This window comes from Megalobrama amblycephala, linkage group LG8 (genome assembly GCF_018812025.1).
Source record: "Megalobrama amblycephala isolate DHTTF-2021 linkage group LG8, ASM1881202v1, whole genome shotgun sequence".
NCBI classification, from domain to species: Eukaryota; Metazoa; Chordata; class Actinopteri; order Cypriniformes; family Xenocyprididae; genus Megalobrama; species Megalobrama amblycephala.
In genome coordinates, this window is record NC_063051.1 from 21293090 (window position 1) to 21318537 (window position 25448).

The window sequence follows — 25448 nt, forward strand, 5'->3', positions numbered from 1 at the left end:
AGTAAAGTCAACTTGAACAGAACTGGCTATGCCCAACAGTGTGACGATTTGTTTATTTTGTGTTTATTTAATTTGGTTATTAAAAAAAAAAATCATTATAAATATTAATAAAGTAAGATGCCCGTGAGATGTAAAGTTTATTTAAACTGCAAAAGTAAAGAATACATTTAAATTATTGTGACAGATGTAAAGGGGGAGGAACACCTGTGTATCCTCGCTGATGACTCCTCAGGAAGCTTCCTCGCTCATTGGCTGCGTCTGAAAACTGGAAAATGCTGCCTTCGGAGGACAAGGGACATTTCAAGGTAGGAAGGCATCAAGGCACGTCCGAATTGTGGTGTGTTCAAGTCCTCCAAGAAAGTTAGTAAATATCAGGTGCACTTTCAAGTCACTTTTGTCGGAGCAAGATGGTGGTGTACCTTCTCTTCATTTACTACACAAATATAGCCTACAGCAAGGTTTTTGTAATCTAGCCTACTTATAAAAAATGAAGAACAAAGAATGTGCATCAGGTGTGTTTTGCTTTTTGGTGTTTTTAATTAAAGCGGAGCTCGATTTGCGAAGCTCCCCCTACACGTTCCTTCAGTGAATCACACGGTCATAAATACTCCAAGCGCAGCTCTGGACTACAACGACTACAACGCTCACCAGGCAAGTAGTTTTGCAAATACAGTACAAGAAATCTCGATGGAGGTGGGTAATTTTAGAAATTGTCTTATTAAAGTCATATATATATATATATATATATATATATATATATATATATATATATATATATATATATATATATATATTGTTTTTGAATTACCGTAAAGCATTTTGTCACTCTCGCGTGAACATGAGGCGAGATTGTGTCGAGTCAGCGCAGCTCAACTTCCAAGTGCTATTTTCTGGTGTAGACGTGCCAGAGGGGGTTAGTGCACGCCTCAAACACAACATTACAAGTCAATTAACCATCGTAAGGACTTACTATTTATGAAGGTAAAAAAAGTTACTTAGTTCTGCTTTAACTTATGAAGCCACAGTAAGCTTTGTCGTTACATATTATATTGTTATTACAATGTTATTAGACTATTAGGCTTCACTTCCTGTTTCCTGAGATACCTTCATCTGATCGATTTTTGAAGGCAGCATATCGGTGCATTACAAACGGGATATATCGCCCTCCGAAGGGCACTTTGGAGTGAAAACAATCATGGCCGCCATATTGAAGGGTCGTGATCCAAACCGAAGTGCTCAAAACAGGCCACTTCAAAGGGCCCTTCGGAATGAAGGATTTCGAAGGGTACAACTGATGGACACTTTGGGCCCCCATGATCCTTTGCACAGGAAAGTTGTTTGACTTCACAGAATAGGTACAGGAGGTTAGGAGTTCGATTTTACCTATAAATGTATATATAGTAGGCCTATTATATATTTATAGTTAGATATTTATAGAGTTAGATTTGGTACATTATTATGGTCAAAATGACATTGTACTTCAACAAAAATTATGGTCAAAATGACATTGTACTTCAACAAAAATACTTTACAGCTCCCTTTCTCAGTCCATTCAAATGTTTCAAATACATAGACACAATATATTTAATGTAAAAGACCGGCGGTAGCTTATAATGTTACTACAGTAAGTGAATGCGTATTAATACAAAGAGTAAACCAGGGGGGAAAAGCGAAGGCGCCTCCTTGATTGTCTTGTTAAGATGACGCTGAAGTGCATTCCAAAAAAGTTTTTTGACCCCTACACCCTTCATCCCTTCGAAGCTCTCACTCCGGAGGGTAAACCCTTTGAAGGGATTAGGGCATATGGAATGAGCCCTTCCGAATGGAACGCAGGGTCAATGTATCCTTCGCTGCCTTTGATATCCACTCCATTCTGTGACAGTTTGAGCTAAATACAGATGGCGTCCGAAAGTTGTGTTTGCTGGGCAGTTTGTATGTAAATGTACGTTTTTAACCAACATTTTCTGCTTTTGATGTCATTTCTAGCTTGCGCTATTTTGCTGTAGATCATTAAACTGTTACGCTGCCTTAGAAGTCTGTCACTGCCAAGGCAGCGAGGCATCAAGTCAGCTGCCTAGGTTTTCGGTTGCAGCCCTTGTTCCTCACCTCCTCGCAGTGCAATTAGAGAATTGAGATGTCCTTCAAGATGGCTGAGTTCGATCGGTTTCCAGCTCACAGGTTGGAAGATGTAGGAGCGAGGAAACGAGGAAGCATCAATTTGAGTATTGAGAAGCAATCGGAAATAACTAAGCAATATTATTTCAAACCAGATGTGCGTCACAAGGCTCAATGCAAGTAGCCCATTTGCAGAAAGGTGAGGGAGCCACACTTTCAGAAAAAAAGATACAAAAGCTGTCACTGTGGTCGTACCTTTTCAGAAGGTACACTTTTGTACCTAAAAGGTGCTTATTAGTACCCAAAAGGAACAAAAGTGTACCTTTTGTAAAGACAGTGACAGCTTTTGTACCTTTTTTTTCTGAGAGTGCAGAGTCCACTGAAGAATAAAAAAAAACAGGTCCAAAAGGCAAAAACAAAACAAAAAAACGTATATATTTATGTATAAAACGTATAAAAAGTATATATAGGGAGCAGGTAATAATGAGTAACAGGTGACAGCCTGCGAGCTGAACATCGAGTGTTCCTATGGAAACTCCAACCCAGGAACACAGAAAAAGGAAGACAAGACTTACAAAAAAAAAAATCACAGGAAGGCCAGTGGACAGCCAGAACTGTGACAACAGCAAGATGATAAATATCTAATAAAGAACAGTTTAGGCCTTCCATGTTTTTGTTTCTTAAATATATTAAACATATTTCCCTAGTTTGCAAAGTCTGCAAGACAAAAATATACTCTTAAGAAGTGTAGTATTGATATAATTTTAAGGCTTAAACTGTCAATATGATAATAAAAATTAGTAAATGAAACTTGAAGTGAAGTTAAACGTAATTTTGGGAGGAGTACGTCCATCTAATCAAGGTATAAAAACCAGCCTCTTCCCGTTGTTTGTTCTTTCGACATTCCACCTCCTCCCCTTCTCCTTTTTGTACAATTTTGCCTGAGTTATAGGGGGCAATTGGAGTTCGAGTAGAATATCCTCTCCTGAGCCGCTCTATAGCAGACAGTAAGCCAAATCTTTTTACCACTTATGCCAAGTTTATATGAGCACACAAACTAGATATATTAAGATATAGATATATTAAAAGAAGATATATTAAAAAGTATACACACCCCTTTGTGTTGTAAAAAAGAAACAAAGATTAATCATATCAGAATTTTTGGACATTTAAAAGTTACAACAATGCCACCGAAAACCAAAGTGACACATTTCAGAAAAGGAAAAAAATCTTAAAATAACCTAACTTCATAAGTATCCTTATATAATTGGGTATGTGAATGTCTTCAGAATTAATTAACCATCAAGCTCATGTGAAATAATGCAGCTCTCTTCACCTAAAGTGAACTCCAAATAAATCTCAACTGTTCTTAAAGATTTGCCTGGCATCTTCAGTGTTCTTCTGAAGAGGGCCATATAGGAGATGCCCTCACAATTCAGCAGCTCTAGAACATTTTTGCAAAGAACAGTGGGAAAATATTTACAAGGCAAGATGTGCCATCTGATAGACTCCTATCCAAACAGACTAAGTGCTGTAATAAAATCAAAGGGTGAAAGGGGTGTTTCAACTAAGTACTTGTTCAGGGATGTGCACACTTATGCAGTTAGTGTGCGAAAGTTCTGATATAATTTATCTTTGTTTCGCTTTTTACATCACAAAAACCAGCAGGATTTAACAGGGGTGTGATATCTCACACTGAGGATGACAAAAACCAGTCAGCTTAGTGATCAGCAGTTTCACATTTACCAGAAGAAATGCCACAAGTCTCTCTGATGCATCAGAGGAACACACTTTTGTAGCCATCTCCGGTCTAGCAGTTAGTGGAAAAATGTGGAACAACAACAGCAGCAGTGTGACCAAACTTGGCCAGTAAAGGACAGGCACAGAACTCAGGAACAGCCTCCTTGGCTGATGCAGATCAGACAGGAAACTCAGGACTGGCCCTCTTGGCCGACTTGGAACAGGCAGGCATTTTTCACTTGGTTTACTCAGAACAGGCATAGGAGATAGGAGTGGGAGGCAGTGCAGGAACACGGATGAACACAGAACTCAGTGATGGGTGACTACAGGCTCAGTGCACGGCAAAACAGGCATGAAGCATTCAATCTCGAAGTTGATCAGTGCTTCTTCAGTGCTTGTTGAGGGAGTAGGGTTCCACGTCATCCCCTCATACACCACCAGTAAATCCACAGGAACACGCGATGTTCCTGGCTGATGCACCTGGTCAGACCGGTTCAGACGCTGTTGGCTTAAGCTCCGGGGCTGTCTGTGGTTCTGGCTTAGGCTCAGACTCTTCTATCGAGGTAGGCTCGGGCTCATGGTCGGCAGTGGGCTCAGGCGTCTCTGGGCTGGTGGCAGTTGGTGAAGGGGATACCGTTGTTGAGGTGTACCCACTGGAAAGTCCCTTTAGGTTTGTCTCCGGACAGGTGTGCCTTGGTCATGTAAATACACACACTCACATATTTGGGCTGATTGAACATAAAAAAATAAATAAAAGGGACCCACTTTATATTAAGTGGCCTTAACTACTATGCACTTACATTTAAATTAATCATTTAATACAATTCACTTATTGTGTACATGCATGTTTTTACATTGTACTTATATTTTAAAAACACCTGCATGTAATTACATATGTAATTAATTTCTGTAATTACATTTATAATTACACTGTTGACCCATCCCTTAACCCTTACCCTTACCCCTACCCTTAAACCTACCCATACCACCAAAGCTTTCCCTAACCTTACCCGTATCCCACCTCAATAGCGGCAAATGTGTTTTGCAATTCAATATGAACCCAATAAGTACATTGTACTTATTTTTTGATGTAAGTACATAGTAGTTAAGGCCACTTAATATAAAGTGGGACCAATAAAAGCAATTGTTTAATAAAACAAAAACTCAAAATAACAAGATACTTGGAATACAGGAACTATAAAAAACTAGAACATAACATCTGATTATATTTAACGAAGGCAGACAATGAACTGAGAAAAACACAGAACTTAAATACAAAGACCAAACCAATCAACTCAATGAATTAGTGCCAGTCAAACAATGAAAAACCATAGAGACTGAGGAAAACCAAGGAAACTGAACTAAACATGAACAAAACCAAAGCAAAGGCAGATAAACCCGGACACTCTAATGCTGATTTAATCCTTGGAAATAACAAACATAAAAAGTTTTAGGGATTCCTTTATTACACATTTCAATTTATTATTATTTTTATATTTACTGTTTCAGAAATTAATCAGTACAGGGGTGAATGCAGACCAAAGACACCAGCTGGATTCACCCATGACACACTGACTTAAATGTCCTGGAAATCTGGCCTATCTCAGGAGTCAGGACATCTTAAACTCATTTTAGGTTTAGAGTTAGGTTTTGCATCTACCCTACCTGAGGATCTGACTCGATATTAACACATTTATTGCAACAAAAAAATGTCATTAAATTCAATTATTATTAATAGCCCACATTAAATATTTTAAACATGGTATCCATTTTCGAGCTAGTCATATAGGTGTGTTAACAGTTCAAAGAAGCAGGTGCTGAATGTTTTTCTGAAAAAAAGAATTGAGGTCAAAAGACCACATTTTGTGCATGCTTGATGTTTCAGTGGTACAAAATGAGGAGAGATATATGATTAAGTTGCTTTTAAACTCTTTCTTGACTTTTTCTCTTTTTAATGTGATATTTGATAAATCATCCATTTATTAATATGCATATAATAGGTTATGAATCTTTCTCACCTCTTAGTCTTAATTTTAAATGAGTTTAACAGAGGACCATTCAAGATAGATGACTCCTGAGATAAAAATCATTACATGGGTCAGCTAATGTGCAATCATATGCTTTGAAGTGACAAAGGATATGAGTAACTATAGCATGAGGTTTTGTCACTAAATCTTTGCGTCATACAAAAAAGTGTGTGGCATAGCTTTTTTTTAGTTATTAAGGTACATTTATAAAGTTTAAAATTAGTTATCTTAATATGTCTTTCCTTCATCCTTATTTATTTAAACCTTGTGGTCTAACATCTTTTCCTGTGGTTTATATGCGCTAGTTTCACACAAACTGTAATTGTGGGTCTGGCGCTAACCTCATTGTTTTCTTTTGTTTTGTTCATTTTTCATTTTCCACACCTTAACAGTAAACAACATGCTAGTCATTCCCACTGTTTATGAGGAGTTTATTATCTTTGTTTATTATTATAAACACCTCTGCTCATTTATCTACTGATATTTCGTGCATTCTTTGAATTACTCTGTATCTCAGATTCGCCTTATGGCAGTGGGTTTTCCCCAGAAACACTTTGAAGATGAAGATGGAAACTAAATGTAAAAGAGATCAAAAATCTAGGGCAGGCAGGAAGGCTGTTCTGTGGTGTTGTTTTCACACGCTAAGCACATGTGTGAGGGAACGTGTGAGGACGACATGGGTTATTCTGTCTTGTTTCGGTGTTCCAGTCTCATATTTATATCTGGCGTTAGTACGTCCAAGTGTATTTTTAATATCAACAGAGCTAGTTTATGTGTAAAATTCAAGTTTAAAGACAGACATCATAGGTTTTTGTATATATATGTTGAATAATGTGTATTGTTCTCATTTTCCAATGTGACCTGATGTTATGTGTAGCTGTCAGCCCTTTGGAGCAAGCTAATATACATCTATGATGGCAACAGCAGAGTATCTCAAATGGAGGAGAAATCACTTTTCTGAGTGCATTAGGAAAGGTTTGTAAAAATCTACCTATGATATATGCCCTTCTTCTGCCTTTTGATGTATCATATCTTTCTTTCAATTACATTTTTTTTTTTTCAGTTCTAGATTTGAATCAACATTATTCTTTAATTCATGACTTTAAAGGTAATATCAGCAATTTTAGTTTATGTTTGCTGTACAGCGGAGTCTTGCTGTTTGATAGCAGTTAATGATCGGTGCTGACTAAAAACGTGGTTTATTAAGTAGGATGCTTAACTGTTGAAACAGACTCTCAGAGTTTCAGAACAGGCAAAAATACCACAAATCTAGGTCATTGCCCCTTAAAAGAGCAAGGCAGGTCTGAGAAAACGAGGTTGACATAAAAAAGATTAGGCTTGTAACATTAAGCATCGCTCATGAGAATGCTGAATTGCCGGTCGCAAGCATATCGTTGGTAACATTCTACTTTGGTGGTTTTTTTACGCCTTTGATATTTACATGCACTCAGATATGACCCCTTTTATGTGACCTCTTTAAAAGGGGCGACCGTGCAAGGTAACCTCATATTTTTCTGACTATATGCTGGTTTGCTTCAGAGAACGCAGGAGAAGAAGCTTAAAGTCTAGGCATGAAGTGCAGGAAAAAATATTTGACTCGATATTCACTGATAATCGCAGAGACCCAGAAAGGCATGAAATGGATTTCTTCGTCAAAGTCTGGCAGGTGGTCTTTTTACTCCTTTTCAGCGCCAAATTCTGTGGTGAGTTAAGTTATTGTGATTGTTATTCTTTTGATGCTGCTTTGAACAAGTTTCATGATCAAGGTTATATATTAATAGTGTTTTCTCTCTCTCTGCTTAGACTGCTACGGAATTAAATGTGTTGGAAAGTTGATAATAGACTCAGATGTCATTCATATGGGCTCCAACCTAACTGTAGTCTGCCAATCAGACACTGAGCACTGTGGCAGACCCTTTGCCATAGACTTAAATGGACAGACCATTTTCGAAGCAATTAATTGCTCTGTAATAAAAACACAAATAGTCATCAGTCAGCCCAAATTTTCACTACACTGCAGGGTAAGGGTGGGAGACACATGGCACAATGTTTGCGGTCGAGATCTCATAGCTGGCTGTAAGTTCATGTCTTCATCTGTATTGACACTCTGCATCATAGATGCAAGGACAAATGTATTATTTCATTAACATCTTTATTAACTCATTTTATTCAAGTCAAAAATTTGATTTAACATGACTGAATCAACCGGACTAAATTATATTACATTAATGTAAATTATTTCCAAGGGTTAAAAGAAGATATTTGTTAACTATCAATATATCATGTACATGAAATATAAATATATAAGAAAATATAGAAATCAAAGTTTGGTGATATTTCTAATAATTTGAATGTGCATGAAAGTATATCATTGTATTAATGCTGTTATGATCCTAATAGTAATTACCATTTTTCTTTTTCTTTTGTTAAAAATTATAGATTGTTGTAAACATGACAGTTAACTAGTTTTTGATTACGAATATCCATCTATTAATTAATTTTCTGCTTTAGACCCTCCAGGTAAGCCGAAATTCAGCTGCGTCACATACCAACATTCAGAGCTTGTTAACTGCTCTCTGACGGCCACAACTGAGACATATTTATTTACAACCTTCAGAGTGACATTTTAGTAAGTATGTCATATGCAATTTTTCAAAGTTTGAAAACATCAAGGCAATCTTGTATATTTTATCAGAACGTGACCGGTAGAAACTTTGTCTTTTCTCAAACATAGAGTTTAAAACAGGCTTTCTTCTGCTTTATCTTTCTTTAATGTCTTTCTCCAATGAAAAGCAACCGTACATCTCAGTTTCTCCAGTATGAGATGAACAAGAACAGTCATGTCTCTATTCCACGATCACTGTTTGATGAGAACATGGCATACAAAGTCCATGTAAAAGGTCTAAATGCATTAGGAGAGTCGCACTCTAATTTCACCTTCTCAATTTGGGACATTGGTAAGAGACTAAACTACTCATTTCTGAAGCACTTTCTCATTTTGATCATATCTCTTTTTCTTCTGCTCAGTAAAAGTGGTTTTGGTATGTTTTGACATATCAAATGTGCATGTTCATCTAGCCTGAATCATATGTCGATTTTATTATGTTGCTATATGTTATTTATTTATTTATCATATGTTGTTTTTGTTCAGTGATTCCAAGCACTCCAAAGATAACACAAGTTGTGTTTGAAAATGGTGCTCTTTCTCCTACAATATACTGGAATGGCTCAGAAGATGTGCTGAAACCAAGCCTGAGGTTCAGAAGTGCGCATAATGACCAAGACTGGGTGAGAGTCAGATGGTTTAAACTGGTACTGGTTTAAAGCAAGTTGTCCATTAGCAAGTTATAGAGATTTTTGCTCTTATATTCGATCAGGGCCTGGGAAGAGTGACGGAGCTCCTACCTGGATGCATTTTGATGCAGGAAACCTTAAAACCGCTGATTTCCTATCAGTTTGAGCTGAGAGTGTGTGTTACTTCAACAAACTGCAGCATGTGGAGTCATCCCTTCAGTATAACCAGCCCTGGAATAGGTAATTCCTTAACATTTCTTTTTAAATGTTGAATACTCAGTTTAGTTTGTTTGTTTTGATCAAAATTTGTTTCAAAATGTCCTAGCACCCTCACACAAACTTGATGTGTGGAGAGTCATCAACAGGACCAGTAAACATGGACTTCACAGTGTCAAAGTGTTGTGGAAGGTAACAGCACCACCTACTGGACAGAGAAATCATAAAATGAAATTATGAAAAATTATGAAAAATGAAAATTCTGTCATTAATTACTCACCCTTAAGACCCGCAAGACCTTCGTTCATCTTCTGAACACAAATTAAGATATTTTTTATTAAATCCTCCATAGACAGCAATTTAATTACCACTTTCAAGGTCCAGAAAGGTACTAAGACATTGTTAAAATAGTCCATGTGACTGCAGTGGTTCAACCTTAATTTTATGAAGCGACGAAAATACTTTTTGTGTGCAAAAACAAAAAAAAAGTAACAACTTTATTTAACAATTTTTTCTCTTCAGTGTCATTCTCATACGCTGTTTACGTCCAGCGGTTCCGAGTTCTACGTCAGAATGGCAAGTAATTATTGGCCGGTTCCTGCATCAGCATCACACGCATGTGTCGTGCTGCTCATGTGAACAGCTTTGGTCAATACTGAGCCGGAGTTCTGACGTAGACTGAGCATTCATCTCTAAGAACGTTTTGCTAATGTTCCCTTTAAGTTATGAAAACGTTATTTCTGAATGTTCTCTAAACATTCACAATCTAGTTTTTAAAACATTTTAAAATGTGAATGTTAAGTGAACATTCCATTTGATCATTCTTCCAACATTATGGGAAAGTTACTTTTAAATGTTTTCTGGACATTCTGAAACAAGTAGTAACATTTAAAAAATGTTAGATGAAAGTCCAACTAACATTCCATGAACGATGCTAAAGTTTTGAGAACATAAGTACCAGATAAATTTGAATGAACATTCTATTGACCTACTGGAAGAACATAATTTTTTAGAGAACCTTGACAGAATGTTCTGAGAATGTTTCCTGTTAGCTGCGTATTAGTCTGTACACTGTATTCCAGGTCTTCTGAAGACACGCTATAGCTTTACACGAAGAACAAACTGAAATTTAAATTTTCTGTCTCACTCAAAAACTACTGCAGTCAGTGAGTTTGTGAACCGGATCAGTCCAGTTTGTGAATGAATCATTCAGTCCAATTTGTGAACCACATCAGGCAGTTCATTGAAAGGACTGACTAAAAAGAATGATTTCTAATGTCATATAGAAAGAAAAAAAAAACATTATCACAGGTCTTTGCCCTCAACATGAACTCACTCGCTGAATATTTATTTCTCCTGCATGTTCCAGCACTACAAACCTGAAAATTACAGTGGAGATTTGTTATATTACAAGTTATCTTATAAAAAAGAAGGCAAGATCCATGAACTGAACTGCTCAGCTCATGTCACCCATCAGACACTTCAGCTGAGCGTAGCAGAAGTTAACATCAGTGCTGTGACATCTGCTGGGTCCTCCCCTCCCACACCTGTGAGCTTGATATGTACAGGTGAGAAACGGTTTATTTATTGAATTTTGTAGGACACATAAAGTCTTAGCACCTTTAACCTCATCTGTATAGGCATGTATCTTTGTCTGCATGAAAGTCCTACATTCTTCTCTTTGTGTGTGTGTGTGTCACAGGTAGACCCGCTCCTGTGATAACATATTTAGCTCCAGCAGCAGGGGGCAGTTTGCTTCTAGCATGGGACTTTTCTCATTACAGTGAGGTGGAGGAGGGCATTCTGGGTTTTGTAGTGCAGTGGCAACAAAGCCCAGTGCGCTTAGAATGGAAGAGATTAGGAAAAGACTGTAATTTTACATTGCTACAAGGTAAGAAAGATTTTTTTCCCCCCAAATTCCAGTACTATTGATTTTAATAATGTCTAATGATTAAAAGGGTTTGGGCAAAAAACAGTATAATATGTTTTGTAGATTGATGTAGTTTATATAACGATGTCCATTATCTAAGTTTCATTATAAAGTCCTTAAACAATTCTGAACTTGCAGGTATGCAATCCGGTGTGCTGTATAACATTTCATTATATGCCGAAGAAGCCAGTGGAGTTTCAGATCCTGCATTTGGTCACGTTTATGCAAGGGAAGAGAGTAAGTTCATGTTTACTTATAATAACTAAAAAATAACTCTTTTCTATTTTAATATATTTTAAAATGTAATTTATTCTTGTGGTGGCAAAGCTGAATTTTCAGCACCATTGGCTTCAGTGTCACATGATCCTTCAGAAATCATTCTAAAATGCTGATTTTCTTATTATCAATGTTAAAAACAGTTGTTCTGCTTTTTTGTTTTTGGTGAATAGAAAGTTCAAAAGAATCCTTGTAATATTGTACATTTCTGTCACTTACTGATGCATCCTTGTTGAATAAAAGTATTAATTTCTTTCAAAAAAATAAATAAATTACAAGAGGGTTTCAGCACTACGTGCTTGAACCCCTAATAAATAAAACTGACCCCAAACTTATGAACAGTGGTACACATAAACATTTTACACAACTGTTCATGTTAGGTTTAGGTTTTTAGAGGTGTTTTTTCTCTTCTTTTCAGATTTATAATATATATAACTAGTAGTTTAATTATATCTAAGTCTAAGTTATAAATTTGATGAACAATACGTTACAATTACTTATAAGTAATATAAGTACTTACTAATATGTTTCAAACATTAGGCTAAACATTTTCTTACAAAAGAACAAAAAAGTATGACAATAATCCCTTCTCTTCCTCTAAATTGCCACAAGAGGGCACTGACAGAGAATTTATCAAAAGTTAGTCAGTTTATGTGTAGGTCGTAAATAGAGATAGTTAAAGAGTTTATATTAATTGTTTAACATTTTCTTACTCAGTGACTGAAGAGGCACTCAATTCTCTTCTGTTTCCTTTTCAGAGCCTCTAGCCGGTCCAGATGTATCAGTTACTACTGTAGGGGAAAAGCAGATTTTGATCCAATGGGACGAGCTCGCCCAAGAAAAACAAAGGGGATTTATCACAAACTACACCATTTACCTCCAGAGACATAGAGACAAGACACTTATTCAGAACCGTAAGTAAAACAGTTGTTTTTTAGTGTATTGGGCTGTGGTTTGTGTCTGTATGTGCCTGAGGGGAGGAGTCTCGTGGTCTGTAGAAAGGAGAATCGGAACTTTTGTTTGGTCTCAACAAAAAAACAGTGTTTTGTTTTTGTGTTTTTTCTCCCCACAACACCTCAGGTGTCTTTAACCTTACCCCACAAGTGATGCAGTGCACCTTCATGCATTTAGCACAGTGGAAATACTCTACCTGTCTTTGGTTTGAGACTCATCACTGTCACACCCACAGTTTGACAGCAGGGTTTTCCACCATTTACTGAAAAAGTTCACATCCTCTTCCAGTAACCCCACTCCCCTACACTTCACCATTACAGGTCTAAAACAGATGTTCAGAGTGTATTCTGAGCTAATACTGCAAAACATTCAGTGTAAATAAGTTGTGTAAATAAGTGTAAAATGGATTTTAGAAGCAACTAACATGGGAACTACTTTTAAAAGGTATCGTGTTGCACTGGTGAATTAATACTTAAACGATATCCATGCTAGCTAATAAATAAATAATGCGATACCAGCCTAATCTTAAACTGATGGTTTTTGCTGGACTCCCAGCTTGGCCAAGCTAGTGTTCAGCCAGCTGATCTAATAGCCTCACCAGCTGAAAAGTGCCCAAAACCCTTCTAAAACCAACCAAGAGACAGCTGGACCATGTGTTTTATGTTTGTTTGTTTGTTTGTTTTTTTCAACAGATATTATTTATTTTTGTATTATTTAGTTTTAAATCATACACTGATGCAACAACATATGTGCCCCTGCACCACAAAAGCAGTCATATGGGTCAATTTTTTTAAATTGAGATTTATACATCATCTGAAATAAGTAAGCTTTCCATTGATGTATGGCATTGTTAGGATATGACAATATTTACCGAGATAAAACTATTTGAAAATATGGAATCTGAGGGTGCAAAAAAAAAAAAAAAAAAAAAAAAAAAAAAATTGTCTTTAAAGTTGTACAAATGAAGTCCTTAGCATTGCATATCCACTCACACATATCCACTTTGATATATTTACAGTAGTCAAAGCATTCACCCATAATTAGGTGCTGAGACTTATATATCAATTTACAAATACAATACAATGTATTTATATATTTACAGTAGGAAATTTACAAAATATCTTCATGGAACATGATCTTTACTAAATACCCAAATGATTTTTGGCATAAAAGAAAAATCAATAATTTTGACCCATACTATGTATTGTTGGCTATTGCTACAAACATACCCGTGCGACTTGTTTTGACTGGTTTTGTGGTCCAGAGTCACATATGAATCTGAAGACCAGTTTAGCCAGATTGGGTGAGAAGCATAATCTTTCTGAAAGCCATTTTAAATCAGCTAAGACCAAAAAAAAAAGCTTAGTCTAGTAGAAGTAGCTTTTTTTCAGCAGGTATGTACATTATTATTCAAAAATTTGGGGCTGTATTTTTTTTTAAACACAGGTCTCTAAGTCTCTTACGCTCACCAAGGCTGCATTTATTTGATCAAAAATATTAATTAACTGTTTTAATTTGTATGTTTTTACATTTTAAAATGTAATGTATTACTGTGATGGCAAAGTGGAATTTTCTGCAGCCATTACTTCAGCAGCCATTACTTCAATGTCACATGACCCTTCAGAAGTCATTCTAATATTTTGTGCTCAAGAAACATTTATTATAAAAGTTGAAAATGTTGGGCTGCTGTTTGTGAAAATCATTATATGCCTTTTTTAGGATTCTTTGATGACTAGAAAGTTCAAAAGAACAGCGTTTATTTCAAATAAATCTTACTGACCCAAACGTTTAACAGTAGTGTAGTTCCACCAGTTAAGTATGTGCAGGTTTTGGTATTTTGTTGGGCTGTTTTGCTTCAAAAAGTTTCTTTGAAAATAAATCCAGATGACTTAAACTTGATCTACAGCCGTTTGTTGTTATTTATGATAGTGTTGAGTTAATATTTTAGTCTTGAGAAATGAAAATGAATAGGTGATGGAAAAAAGATGTCACTCTCAAAGGGACAGGCCCATATATCAGATTTAATTGAAACTGAAAACTATTCATCATTGGGCCTCACAAGCTTAGGACTATGGCAGATGATGTTCAGTTTCTAAATTTATGAAAAAAAAATTCTTGTGGTGGACAAAATTATTAGAGAGTAAATTGCGGTTTATACAGGCTTTCATCTCTTCTGCTCATCATTGTAGATACGTATGCTCTAGAGTGAATCTGCTCAGGGCCCCTGTCTTCTGTGTAATTTCTGTGCTACATCTCCGGCTAGCACGAGTGAGACTTAGCAGCTATTCTTAACATGTGGCTTCTGGCATGACAGGAAGTAGAGGCAACAGCGGAAAGCATGTGGCTATGTGCAAATGTCTCTGTCTCTAGCGTAAGCTTCTCTAACCAAGCTGTTAAACAGACATCAGTATCTAAAACATGTCTGTTATGATCCTGTGGTGTAACAATGAAGTCAAGGAATGCAGAAGAGACAAAAAAAGTACATAACAGCTTTCCCTCAGTGTTAAATATCTCCACCCTGCTAAACAGTTACGAGAGCATTTTAACTTTAATGTTTCCTTCTACAAAGTTACTCTTAGATTTCTGACCCTTAACCATGAAACCTGGTCCAAAGATAAACTGTCAGTCTTTGCTAAAAAAAAAAACTAAAGAGAGAGTGACGCAAATGAATGTTTGATGTTATTATCTGCTGAAAAAACAGCTCTTCGTCTCATGTTTTGTGTGTGCTCTGCTTGCAGAAAATGTGCCTTACACTTTTCCTAGACGTTTGAGTTGGGAGCTGCATGGCCCACAGGAATGTTTCGATATTCTGGTCTCTGCATGGAATTCTGCCGGTGAAGGGCCTAAAGGAAGACCTGCAACCTGCTGCTGCCCTATCAAAGTATCACATCAACCCAGATCATACAAGACAACAGGTGCCTTGTTTATGAAATAGACGGATCTGTAGGATCAAGATTGTACTTTGGATAACTTAGCATCTTTGCTAACATTCTGGCAATGTTCTCTCAAAGTAACAAACATTCTTCTAGTAACGTTAATAAAATGTTCATTCAATGTAGAGATGTTCCGATACCCCTTTTCCATTCCCGATACCGATTCCGATACCTGAGCTCAGGGTATCGGCCGATACCGAGTACCGATCCGATACCTGGGTGTGTATCTGTATATATATATATATATATATATATACTACTAGCCCTGTATGAATTGATAGAATTATTTATGGTGTGCTTCAGACTTATCCCTTAATAAAACAAGAACAAAAACATACAGTGAACTAGAGTATTTTTATTATCTGACATACATTTGTCAGTTATATTATTTATTTATTTTAAGTGAAAAAGAACTTCAAATGCAGCCACAAATCTAACACTGTAAACTGAAAAAGGTATATTACAGGGGTGCAAACACATGTATGGTCAAAAAAAGAGAGGTAATCGAAGCCCCCGCCCAGCGGCAAATATCCAGATACTTACATTGCCACCAACCCCTGCCATCCCCAGCCCACCCCATAGGCACAGACTAAAATGAAATTCTGAAAATCAAAATACACAGACGCTAATTTGTAATATTCAATTTCATTTTTTATTCCGAAACATAAACTCTCATTGAACTATCTTCTTGCTTTACTCCAACTTCCTCTTTTCCTGGCCACCTCCTGCAACGTATCCAGGGCCTTGCGTCTGGCTGCATTAATTTTCTTATCAACATGTTTGAGACGTGGAGGACCTCCTTAAAAATAGCAAAACCAGCTGGTGATCACCTAAGCCCACTCAACAGTTCCTTGAAATTGGAACTAGAATTAAATTATATAGTTTGTATATAAACACTGATGTCTACAGAAGCAATCAAAATAGAGAAAAGCACCTTTTGAAAGTAGCATGGAGCATGAAAGAACAATTATATCGATTGCATTGTTACACCGCTAGGTGGCGACAAGTGACTTAAATGTATTTGTTATTGAATCATTCAAGAGATTCGTTCAAAAAACAGTGATTCATCCATTAATGAAACAAGCAAAGTACCGGTATTTATTATATTAATATATTGCTATATAATACTAAATAAGATATACATATTTTCGGCTTTTCAATAGCAGCCGCAACAGGAAATCATTAAAACGAGGCAAAAAAAAGTGCTGCGTTAAATGCGTTTTTTTTAACGCGTTAAACATTTCAAATTAATCGCAAAGATTAACGCGTTAATTCCCCCAGCCCTAATTAATATTAATAAAACATCCTAACTATCAGCATTGGCGTGTTCTACCTCTTTTACTGACGGCTTATAAAATGAAACAGGTAACGTTAGCACCACAACCATTATTTGCACTCGCACAAATTAGCAGTAACTTACTCCTGAATATATTTTTAGGTTACCATATATATCGACGGATTACATTTTTCACGAGCACATGCGACCAAAATGGTTGTAATTTCGAGCCTAACAACTTTTTCTATGTAGCTACAGTCATCCATAATTTGATCTGCTAGCTAGCACTAACGTTAGGTCTTTACATGTGAACTTGATGTAGCTAAATCGTACTGATAGCAGGTTACACACAGACACACAACATATTACCTCGGCCTAGTTAAAATGTTTAATAAATTACATGACTAGTAAATTACATAACATTATAAACCAAAAATATCCTTACCTCCATTGTCATCTCACCAGTTTCCAGTAAAACGGGAAGGCGCGGCGCCGAACTCGGGTCTCAGGGAGAAATAATGCTGCAGTGGCAGATATACCGCAGCGAGAAGAAACATAGTGGTTCACACCAGCGCGCATACCGGTGCTGTTTTGGCGCGCAGTGTTCTGATTTGCTCATTTACTTTTTTGGTGGAGGCAATCCTGAATTACTGATGGTGAAATTATAATCCGACACTCTCAGACTCTCAGACACCTCTCCGCTGTTTGCACCCCTGATATTAGTTTTACAATATAACTATAAAAACAGTGCAACAAATAAATCTAGGAATATAATTAGGCTATATAAGAAAATAATCTCTTTAAAACTTGAAGTCCAGAAACAATTTTGTTAAATAAAAATCTCACGTTTTCGACGACTGACAGCAGCTGGTCATCCAGAACAATAAACCCGACAATTTTGTCGGTTATCTTTATTTGTCTTTTGAAAACTTTTCTCTTTGTTTGAATGAAGCTGGCACGCCTCATCCTTCTCCATCTTAAGCGCGTCAAACGCCCGAATCGCTCAATTCGCACCGCGTCATTCACGCGAATCGCGCCGCAGGGAGTCAATTCGCGTCTTTGCATTGACTTAACATGTAAATCACTCGCGCTTATCGCTTCATTCGCGTCTGGTGTGAACGCAGCATTAGCCTTTATGTAACCATCGTGTTGCGCGGGGTGACGCGTCTTCAAATGCTTTATTAAGTTATTTGTGTTAAAGTTGCCAATACTTGTGCCACTCGAAATTGCAGCATTGCATATGAGACATGTCGCCGTTTTACTGGTCTGAAATACTGCCAAACAGCAGACATACTGCTAGCGCGTTTTCACTTCTCCGCTGCTCTAAACAGTGGTTGCTTGTGGCAACGCAGCACAACTTCCTGTGTTTGCATTCTGAGCCGCGAAGAAGAATTGATTTCCGATTTGCTGCGTTAAGCAAAGATAGCGGGCACAACTAGGTATTGTTTGAGAAAATGGTATCGGATCGGTACGTGAGTTTAAATACTCGCCGATACCGATGCCAGAAATTTTTGTGGTATCGGTGGTATTTCCGATACTAGTATCGGAATCGGAACAACCCTAATTCAATGTAATCAGGTGTTTAATAATGTTCTCAAAACGTTAGCCCAAAACTGTTACTTACACATTGTTTTTTTTTTTCTGAAACATTCTAATTTTAAAAGATTAGTTTACTTCAGAATGAAAATTTCCTGATAATTTACTCACCCCCATGTCATCCAAGATGTTCAAGTCTTTCTTTCTTCAATCAAAAAGAAATTAAGGTTTTTGAGGAAAACATTCCTGGATTTTTCTTATATAGTGGACTTCAACAGGGTTCAGTGGGTTGAAGGTCCAAATTGCAGTTTCAATGCAGCTTCAAAGGGCTCTACGTGATCCCAGACGAGGAATAAGAGTCTTATCTGGTGAAACGATTGGCCATTTTCCTTTTAACTACAAATGCTCATCTTGCACTGCTCTGCGATGCGACGTTGATTACATAATCACGTTGGAAAGGTCACGCGTGATGTAGGCGGAAGTCCCGTGGTAGGGCGAAAAACTCTCATTTTCTCCTTCAACTTCAAAATTGTCCGACATCGTTGTTTTACCTTTTTTTGTAAAGGGCGTTTGACAGTCTTTGAACGGTCGCTTTGTAAACACTGGGTCGGTACTTTGTAATTTCATCACGCGTGACCTTTCTAATGTAATTACGTAATGTTTGGATCATCGCAGGGCTTGTGCAAGATGAGCATTTTTGGTTAAAAAGTAAATACATTTTCATTTTTTTTGAGAAAATGACCGATCGTTTCGCTAGATAAGACTCTTATTCCTCATCTGGGATCACGTAGAGCCCTTTAAAGCTGCATTTTTGACCTTCAACCCGTTGGTCCCAACCCGTTGGTCCACTATATGGGGAAAAATCCTGGAATGTTTTTCTCAAAAAACTTTCTTTTTGACTGAAGAAAGAAAGACATAAACATCTTGGATGACATGAGGGTGAATAAATTATCAGGAACTTTTAATTCTGAAGTGAACTAATCCTTTAAGTCACATTTTAAACATTAATACTTTTATTACTTTTTTCAGATGTTTCAGTGAACGTTCAAAAGTAATGTTCCCGTAATACTTGCAAAACGATAAAAAGTTCACATAACCAAAAAATTTATGTTTTGAAAGTTCTGAGAACTTTAAGAAGTAACGTTTTCAGAACTGAATGGGAACAAAACGTTCTTAGAACATATTTTTGTTAGCTGGGGGATTACCTGTGTGAAGAAACTTTCACCTTACATTTTCTGCAGAGGTGATTTTTAAATACAATATTTGATGAAAACATGCAGATGTGATGTTGCTATATTGAAATATTAAAATTCTGTCATCATTGTTTATTCATATTCATGTCGTTCCAAAGGGAACGGCTTTCTTTTGTCTGTGGAACACAAAGAAGATATTTTGAAGACTGTTTTTGTCATTGAGATCCATATCAACACTGGACCCCACTGACTTTCATTGGATGAACAAAAAACCCTGTGAAATTTTTCAAAAAATGGTTTTTGTTCCAGCGACAAAAGAAAGTCATACTAATGCTTTAAGTGAATCAGCATGAGGTTCAGTGCATGTTTTGACTACAATATTACTCATTGTGTAGGGTTAGTGTTAGGGCTGCATACCATGCATACACAAGACACAATAATATTCATGCATTATTCACAAAGTATGCACTTATAAAGTGATTTCAAAGATATTAGAAACTCTTAATGCAGAATTGTTCCAAAAATACCATATCATGTTAATGTGTACTTTCCAGGTGGAATGATAGCTGGAATTTGTTTGGCTGCTGCTGTTCCTATAGTGATCCTGGCCAACCTGATGTACCTGAAATGTGTGCGGCAAAGGTAACATGCTGAACTAGGGGGTTTTGATTTTACTAAGTGTCTGCACTTTCATTTGTGCAAGTAGTTTCACAATGATGCTCATGCTTGCAGCCTTTCATAATGTTAGAGTCACAGTAATGACATTATATGTGAGTGGATTGTATTATAAGTAGAGAGTTGAGAGAAAATTGTTGTGATGTGGAAACAATGGCCATTTTATTTAAAATAAGCTTCATATAATGTATTTAAGTTGTTAGAATGATGATGATATGGAAAACTTAGGTGTGTCTGTGTATGTGAATAACTTTTACTTTTATTTCTCTAAATATCTCTGTACAGAATGATGAAAATGTGCATGTCCATGGGAGTCTCTTGGATTTTTGAAAATTTACCGAAATTCGATAACAGCAATGCTATAAAACTACTAAAGGTAATGATGTTTATTTACACATTTTTTTTATTTTAGTTAAATACTACTATGAACATGCAGTGGTAGGAGTTTGGAGGGCTTCTCTGATAAAAATACAACACAAGTGATCTTTATGTGGGTTTCGTCAGTAGCTCACAAGGCTGGAGAGGTTACCATTCCGTAATTCGAAAGTCAGATACATTTGTGTTCATATGGAAAAACTCCATTTTCACTCTTCTGAAGGTGTTGTCCATATTCAAGAGAAAAACATACTGAACTTCAGGAGGTCACTGAACCTTAAAGGGTTAGTTCACCAAAAAATGAAATTTCTGTCATTAAGTACTCACCCTCATGTGTTCCAAACCTGTAAGACCTTCATTCGTCTTTGGAACATAAATTAAGATATTTTCTTTTTTTGTATCCCCCATAGAAAGCAACATAATTACCACCTTCAAGGTCCAGAAAAGTAGTAAAGACATTGTTAAAATAGGCAACATGACCACAGTGGTTCAACCTTAATGTTTTAAAGTGTTGTATTGAAAAAAATAATGAATTTATTCAACAGTTTCTTCTCTAGCCTGTCAAACTCCTATCCTGTTTACATTGTATAGTCAGTGCAGCGCTTCCAGGTTCTACGTCAGAACACTGGCTCATTATTGGCTGTTCACGTGAGCACCACATTGCATGCGTGTGATGCTGATGCAGGAGCCGGCCAATACTGAGCCGACGTTCTGGCGTCAAACCTGGAAGCACTGCACTGTGTTTACAACATAAACAGTGTTGGAGAATGACAAGGTAAAGATGATATTGTTGAATGAAGTCACTATTTTTGTTTTGTTTTTGCGCACAAAAAGTATTCTTGTCACTTCATAACACTGTAGTCACATGAACTATTTTAACAATGTTTTCACTACTTTTCTGGACATTGAATGTGGTAATTACTATTTAATTATTGCTTTCTATGGGGGACAAAAAAAAACAATAGAAAAAAACAAATACCTTAATTTGTGTTCTGAAGATGAGCGAAGGTCTTATGGGCTTGGTACGACATGAAGGTGAGTACTTAATGACAGAAATTTCATTTTTGGGTGAACTAACCATTTAAAGGTGCCGAAGAACATGTTTTTAAAAGATGTAATATAAGTCTAAGGTGTCCCCTGAATGTGTCTGTGAAATTTCAGCTCAAAATACACCATAGTTTTTTTTTTTTATAAATTTTTTTAACTGCCTATTTTAGGGCATCATTATAAATGCGCCGATTCAGGGTGTGCGTCCCCTTTAATACTCGTGCTCCACGCCCCAAGAGCTCGTGCTTGCCTTAAACAACATAAAAAAAGTTCACACAGCTAATATAACCCTCAAAATGGATCTTTACAAAGTGTTTGTCATGCAACATGTCTAATCGCGTAAGTATAGTATTTATTTGGATGTTTACATTTGATTCTGAATGAGTTTGATGGTGCTCCGTGGCTAAAGCTAACATTACACACTGTTGGAGAGATTTATAAAGAATGAAGTTGTTTATGAATTATACAGACTGCAAGTGTTTAAAAAATGAAAATAACGACAGTCTTGTCTCTGTGAATACAGTAAGAAACGATGGTAACTTTAACCACATTTAACAGTACATTAGCAACATGCTAACGAAACATTTAGAAAGACAATTCACAAATATCACTAAAAATATCATGATATCATGGATCATGTCAGTTATTATTGCTCCATCTGCCATTTTTCGTTATTGTTCTTGCTTGCTTACCTAGTCTGATGATTCAGCTGTGCACAGATCCAGACGTTAATACTGCCTGCCCTTGTGTAATGCTTTGAACATGGGCTGGCATAGGCTATGCAAATATTGGGGGCGTACATATTAATGATCCCGACTGTTACATAACAGTCGGTGTTATGTTGAGATTCACCTGTTTTTCGGAGGTCTTTTAAACAAATGAGATTTATATAAGAAGGAGGAAACAATGGAGTTTGAGACTCACTGTATGTCATTTCCATCTACTGAACTCTTGTTATTCAACTATGCCAAGGTAAATTCAATTTTTGAATCTAGGGCACCTTTAACAAAACAGCTAAATATCTGCTGGCATTGATTGTATTGGCAAAAAACAGCATTCACAAATCAACTGGACTAGCATAATGAGGAGATATCCGGTTTGGCATGGGGGCAGATGGTTTGAAAATGGAACATTTAAAAAATACAAAACATTTCAAATTTTTGAGAAAATTTCTCACCAGAATTTTCCCCACTATGAGGCACAGTAGCAGAAATGTCTTGGTTATGGATGTCCTCAGAATCTGTCAACAATTAGAATAAGAAATTTAACTGTGATTGTACAATATTGTAACAGGAGATTCCCAGTGTTCACATTTAACACAATAACAGGAGTCAAAAGCATTGTACAATGGCTGATTGTAGATTTTCTGATTTTATGAGGCCTTACCCCATGTTTATGCCTGTTATATATGGAGATTTGGTTGCTAAATCTGTAAGCTTTAGCCAATATCTAGCTCACTGATGGCTATGCAACATGCTGTTTGTAACTGAGTTAAGAAAAGGGTGCAATACAGAACACACTGTCTAAAACATTGACAATATGCATTTTTTGTAAAGGTAAACATGTCGAAATACCTCTAACAAACTTGATTATACTCTATATATTAAAGTGCATTACCGTTATATGAAATTGCGGCAGTTATTGCAAAAAGTATTATTAGAAGTTGAATTGTGACAACTACATTGTCTTCATACTGCATCTCCATACTTACTAATACTTTTTTTTGCTCTTAGGATGACAGTTATGGCCCTTGGGGACCTCTTCCTGGAGACAGCGATCCTCCCTTAACTCCCATTGAGGAAGTCATTCCATCTTGGGAGAGGCAAGACTCCTACCCAACTGTTCTTCATGTCACAGAAACGCCCTCGACGGACGTGTTTTGCATTGATTCTCCTTATAAACCTCAGTTACTGACCGCTTCACAGAGAAATGAAGAACTCTCTGAGACTACAGAGGAAGAGCTAAAGGAGGAGGACCAATTCCCTTTGTTGGTGTCTCCATCACATCTTGACTTCAGTTGGGATTTAACCTCTATTCCCGTGAAACATGGACGTCTTAATAGCTTTCTAGCTATGGATGGAGCGCTCGGATCCTTGGGCGTTCTTGAGGGCCTCCTCTCTCCCCCTCATATAGCTTCCAATAAGGATGGAAGAGTGGAAGAGAATGAGAGGATTGTGGAAATAGGAGATGTAGGAAAGAGCACTTTCACAAGTCAAACTATACTACCCAATGACCTGGAGAGCTGCCTCAGGAGACCTGTCTTTAATTCAAGCCCATACTCCCCACAAGGGCTTTGCCATAGTTTTTCAATTCCAGAAGAGAATTAGACGATCTTTTGAACACGTTTTAAGAGATTTCTTGCACGCAAGAGTACTGCTGAACTGAATATCAGCATGGATGTGATTCTGTGGTAAACAGAAGCCTATTCAAGCACTTGTTCGAGGCCATCTTGTACATAAAGCATTACGTTTTTTTATGATTTAATAGTGATGATACTCTATTTTCTGTATATTGTCTGCACTTCACCGAATGTGTGGCTTTAGTCAGATGCATACGAATCACTTTGTGGTTTCCGCACACTCAAGAATGTTGTATGTTGCTCATTGATTTATTCTTAGTAACTTCTTCTTCTTGAATACTGTTTTGATACAAATGAAAAGACACATAGCTGTCGAATTGCACTTTTTTGCCAAAATATGGTCTTCTTTTTAATTTTGAATGCCACTTATACATAAAACATCAAGACACCTTGTGAAAAAGAAGTGCGCTTAAATGTAATATACTGTAATATAATACAATATAATACAGTTCACTTAATTGTACTATACTTGCAGATAATATAATAAACGTCCACTCTATTGTACTTGAAAATAGTACACTTTTTAATGATTATGTTTCTTAACTCGCTTAAGTACACCTAAAAAGTGCACTTTGTTATAATGTCAACTTAAAAGTTTGATGTACTTAAGTCCTACTTAAGTGGGCCAAAGAAGCACTCTTAAGTTAGGCTAATTGCATTATATATAAATTTAAATTGTGGTATATTTTCATTTAATTGCAATTAACATGCAATTAAGTGTCCAGAAACATTACATTAAGTTAACACTTAAGAATATTCTTTTACAGTAAATTATTTCCATAGTAAGTACTCTTGTTAAAGTTATGCTATAAAGGTGCACTTTTTTTAGGGAAATTCAGATGAAAGGTCATCAGATCAAATATTAATCCTAAAGACAAGTGATTTATTCTTATTATATTTTTGAAAATTCTGAAAGGAAAATGTAATTGTCTAAGGCAAACAACAGGATGAACCATTGCATTCACAAGCTGTTTCTAAAACATTATGGTGATTAAGGGTTTTTTTTTTTTGGTTGGGGGTGACATTCAGCCCTCTAAATGTAGTTTTTAGGAGAAAAGTAAGCATAATATATGAAAGGAACTAACACATTTTATGGTAGCCTACCACAACTGCAGGTGTTTCAAAGCTCACTGAGCAGGAACCACACCTTCATATCTCTATGTTAGTTAACAGGAATGGTGGTAAGTTTGGGGTCTACACTTTGTTCTGTACTCCAGAGGTGTGATTTTTATAATTGTAAAAAAAACAAAAACAAATCGCTGTTAATGTCTAGAGGAATTAGCATTGTAATTGATTAATTTTTAAATAATAAATTATTATGCATACACTATATGTTATTGTGGTGGAAATGTAACTTCTTATAATCTTTATCACAATCAAATGGTCGATAGAATATATTAAAAACCTGTGAAGCAGCGTTTGACATGTATAACCTTGTTAACCTGATATGTTATTTATACCATTAGCAGTGGGTCTCAAGAGGTTCATTTTGGTTCTCAGTT

The 25448-nt window shown here is 36.5% G+C and overlaps 1 protein-coding gene across 5 annotated transcripts; it reads left to right on the forward strand.

Moving 5' to 3' along the window:
• Nucleotides 1-4990: 4990 nt before the first annotated feature.
• il23r (interleukin 23 receptor) lies at nucleotides 4991-24458 on the forward strand. 5 transcript variants are annotated; one of them, XM_048200039.1, is made up of 17 exons: nucleotides 4991-6613; nucleotides 6760-6857; nucleotides 6946-7585; nucleotides 7686-7958; nucleotides 8394-8511; nucleotides 8676-8839; nucleotides 9034-9170; nucleotides 9260-9416; nucleotides 9502-9584; nucleotides 10762-10960; nucleotides 11095-11283; nucleotides 11461-11559; nucleotides 12357-12512; nucleotides 15291-15467; nucleotides 20045-20132; nucleotides 20451-20541; nucleotides 23321-24458. In XM_048200039.1, the coding sequence occupies exons 3-17, from the start codon at nucleotides 7405-7407 to the stop codon at nucleotides 23912-23914; spliced, it is 2706 nt and encodes a 901-aa protein (XP_048055996.1). In that variant the 5' UTR covers nucleotides 4991-6613; nucleotides 6760-6857; nucleotides 6946-7404; the 3' UTR covers nucleotides 23915-24458. The 5 variants fall into 5 exon arrangements, with proteins under 5 accessions (XP_048055996.1, XP_048055999.1, XP_048055998.1 ...); XM_048200042.1 differs by having other exon boundaries at nucleotides 7422-7585; XM_048200041.1 differs by having other exon boundaries at nucleotides 4991-6857; nucleotides 7422-7585.
• Nucleotides 24459-25448: the final 990 nt, after the last annotated feature.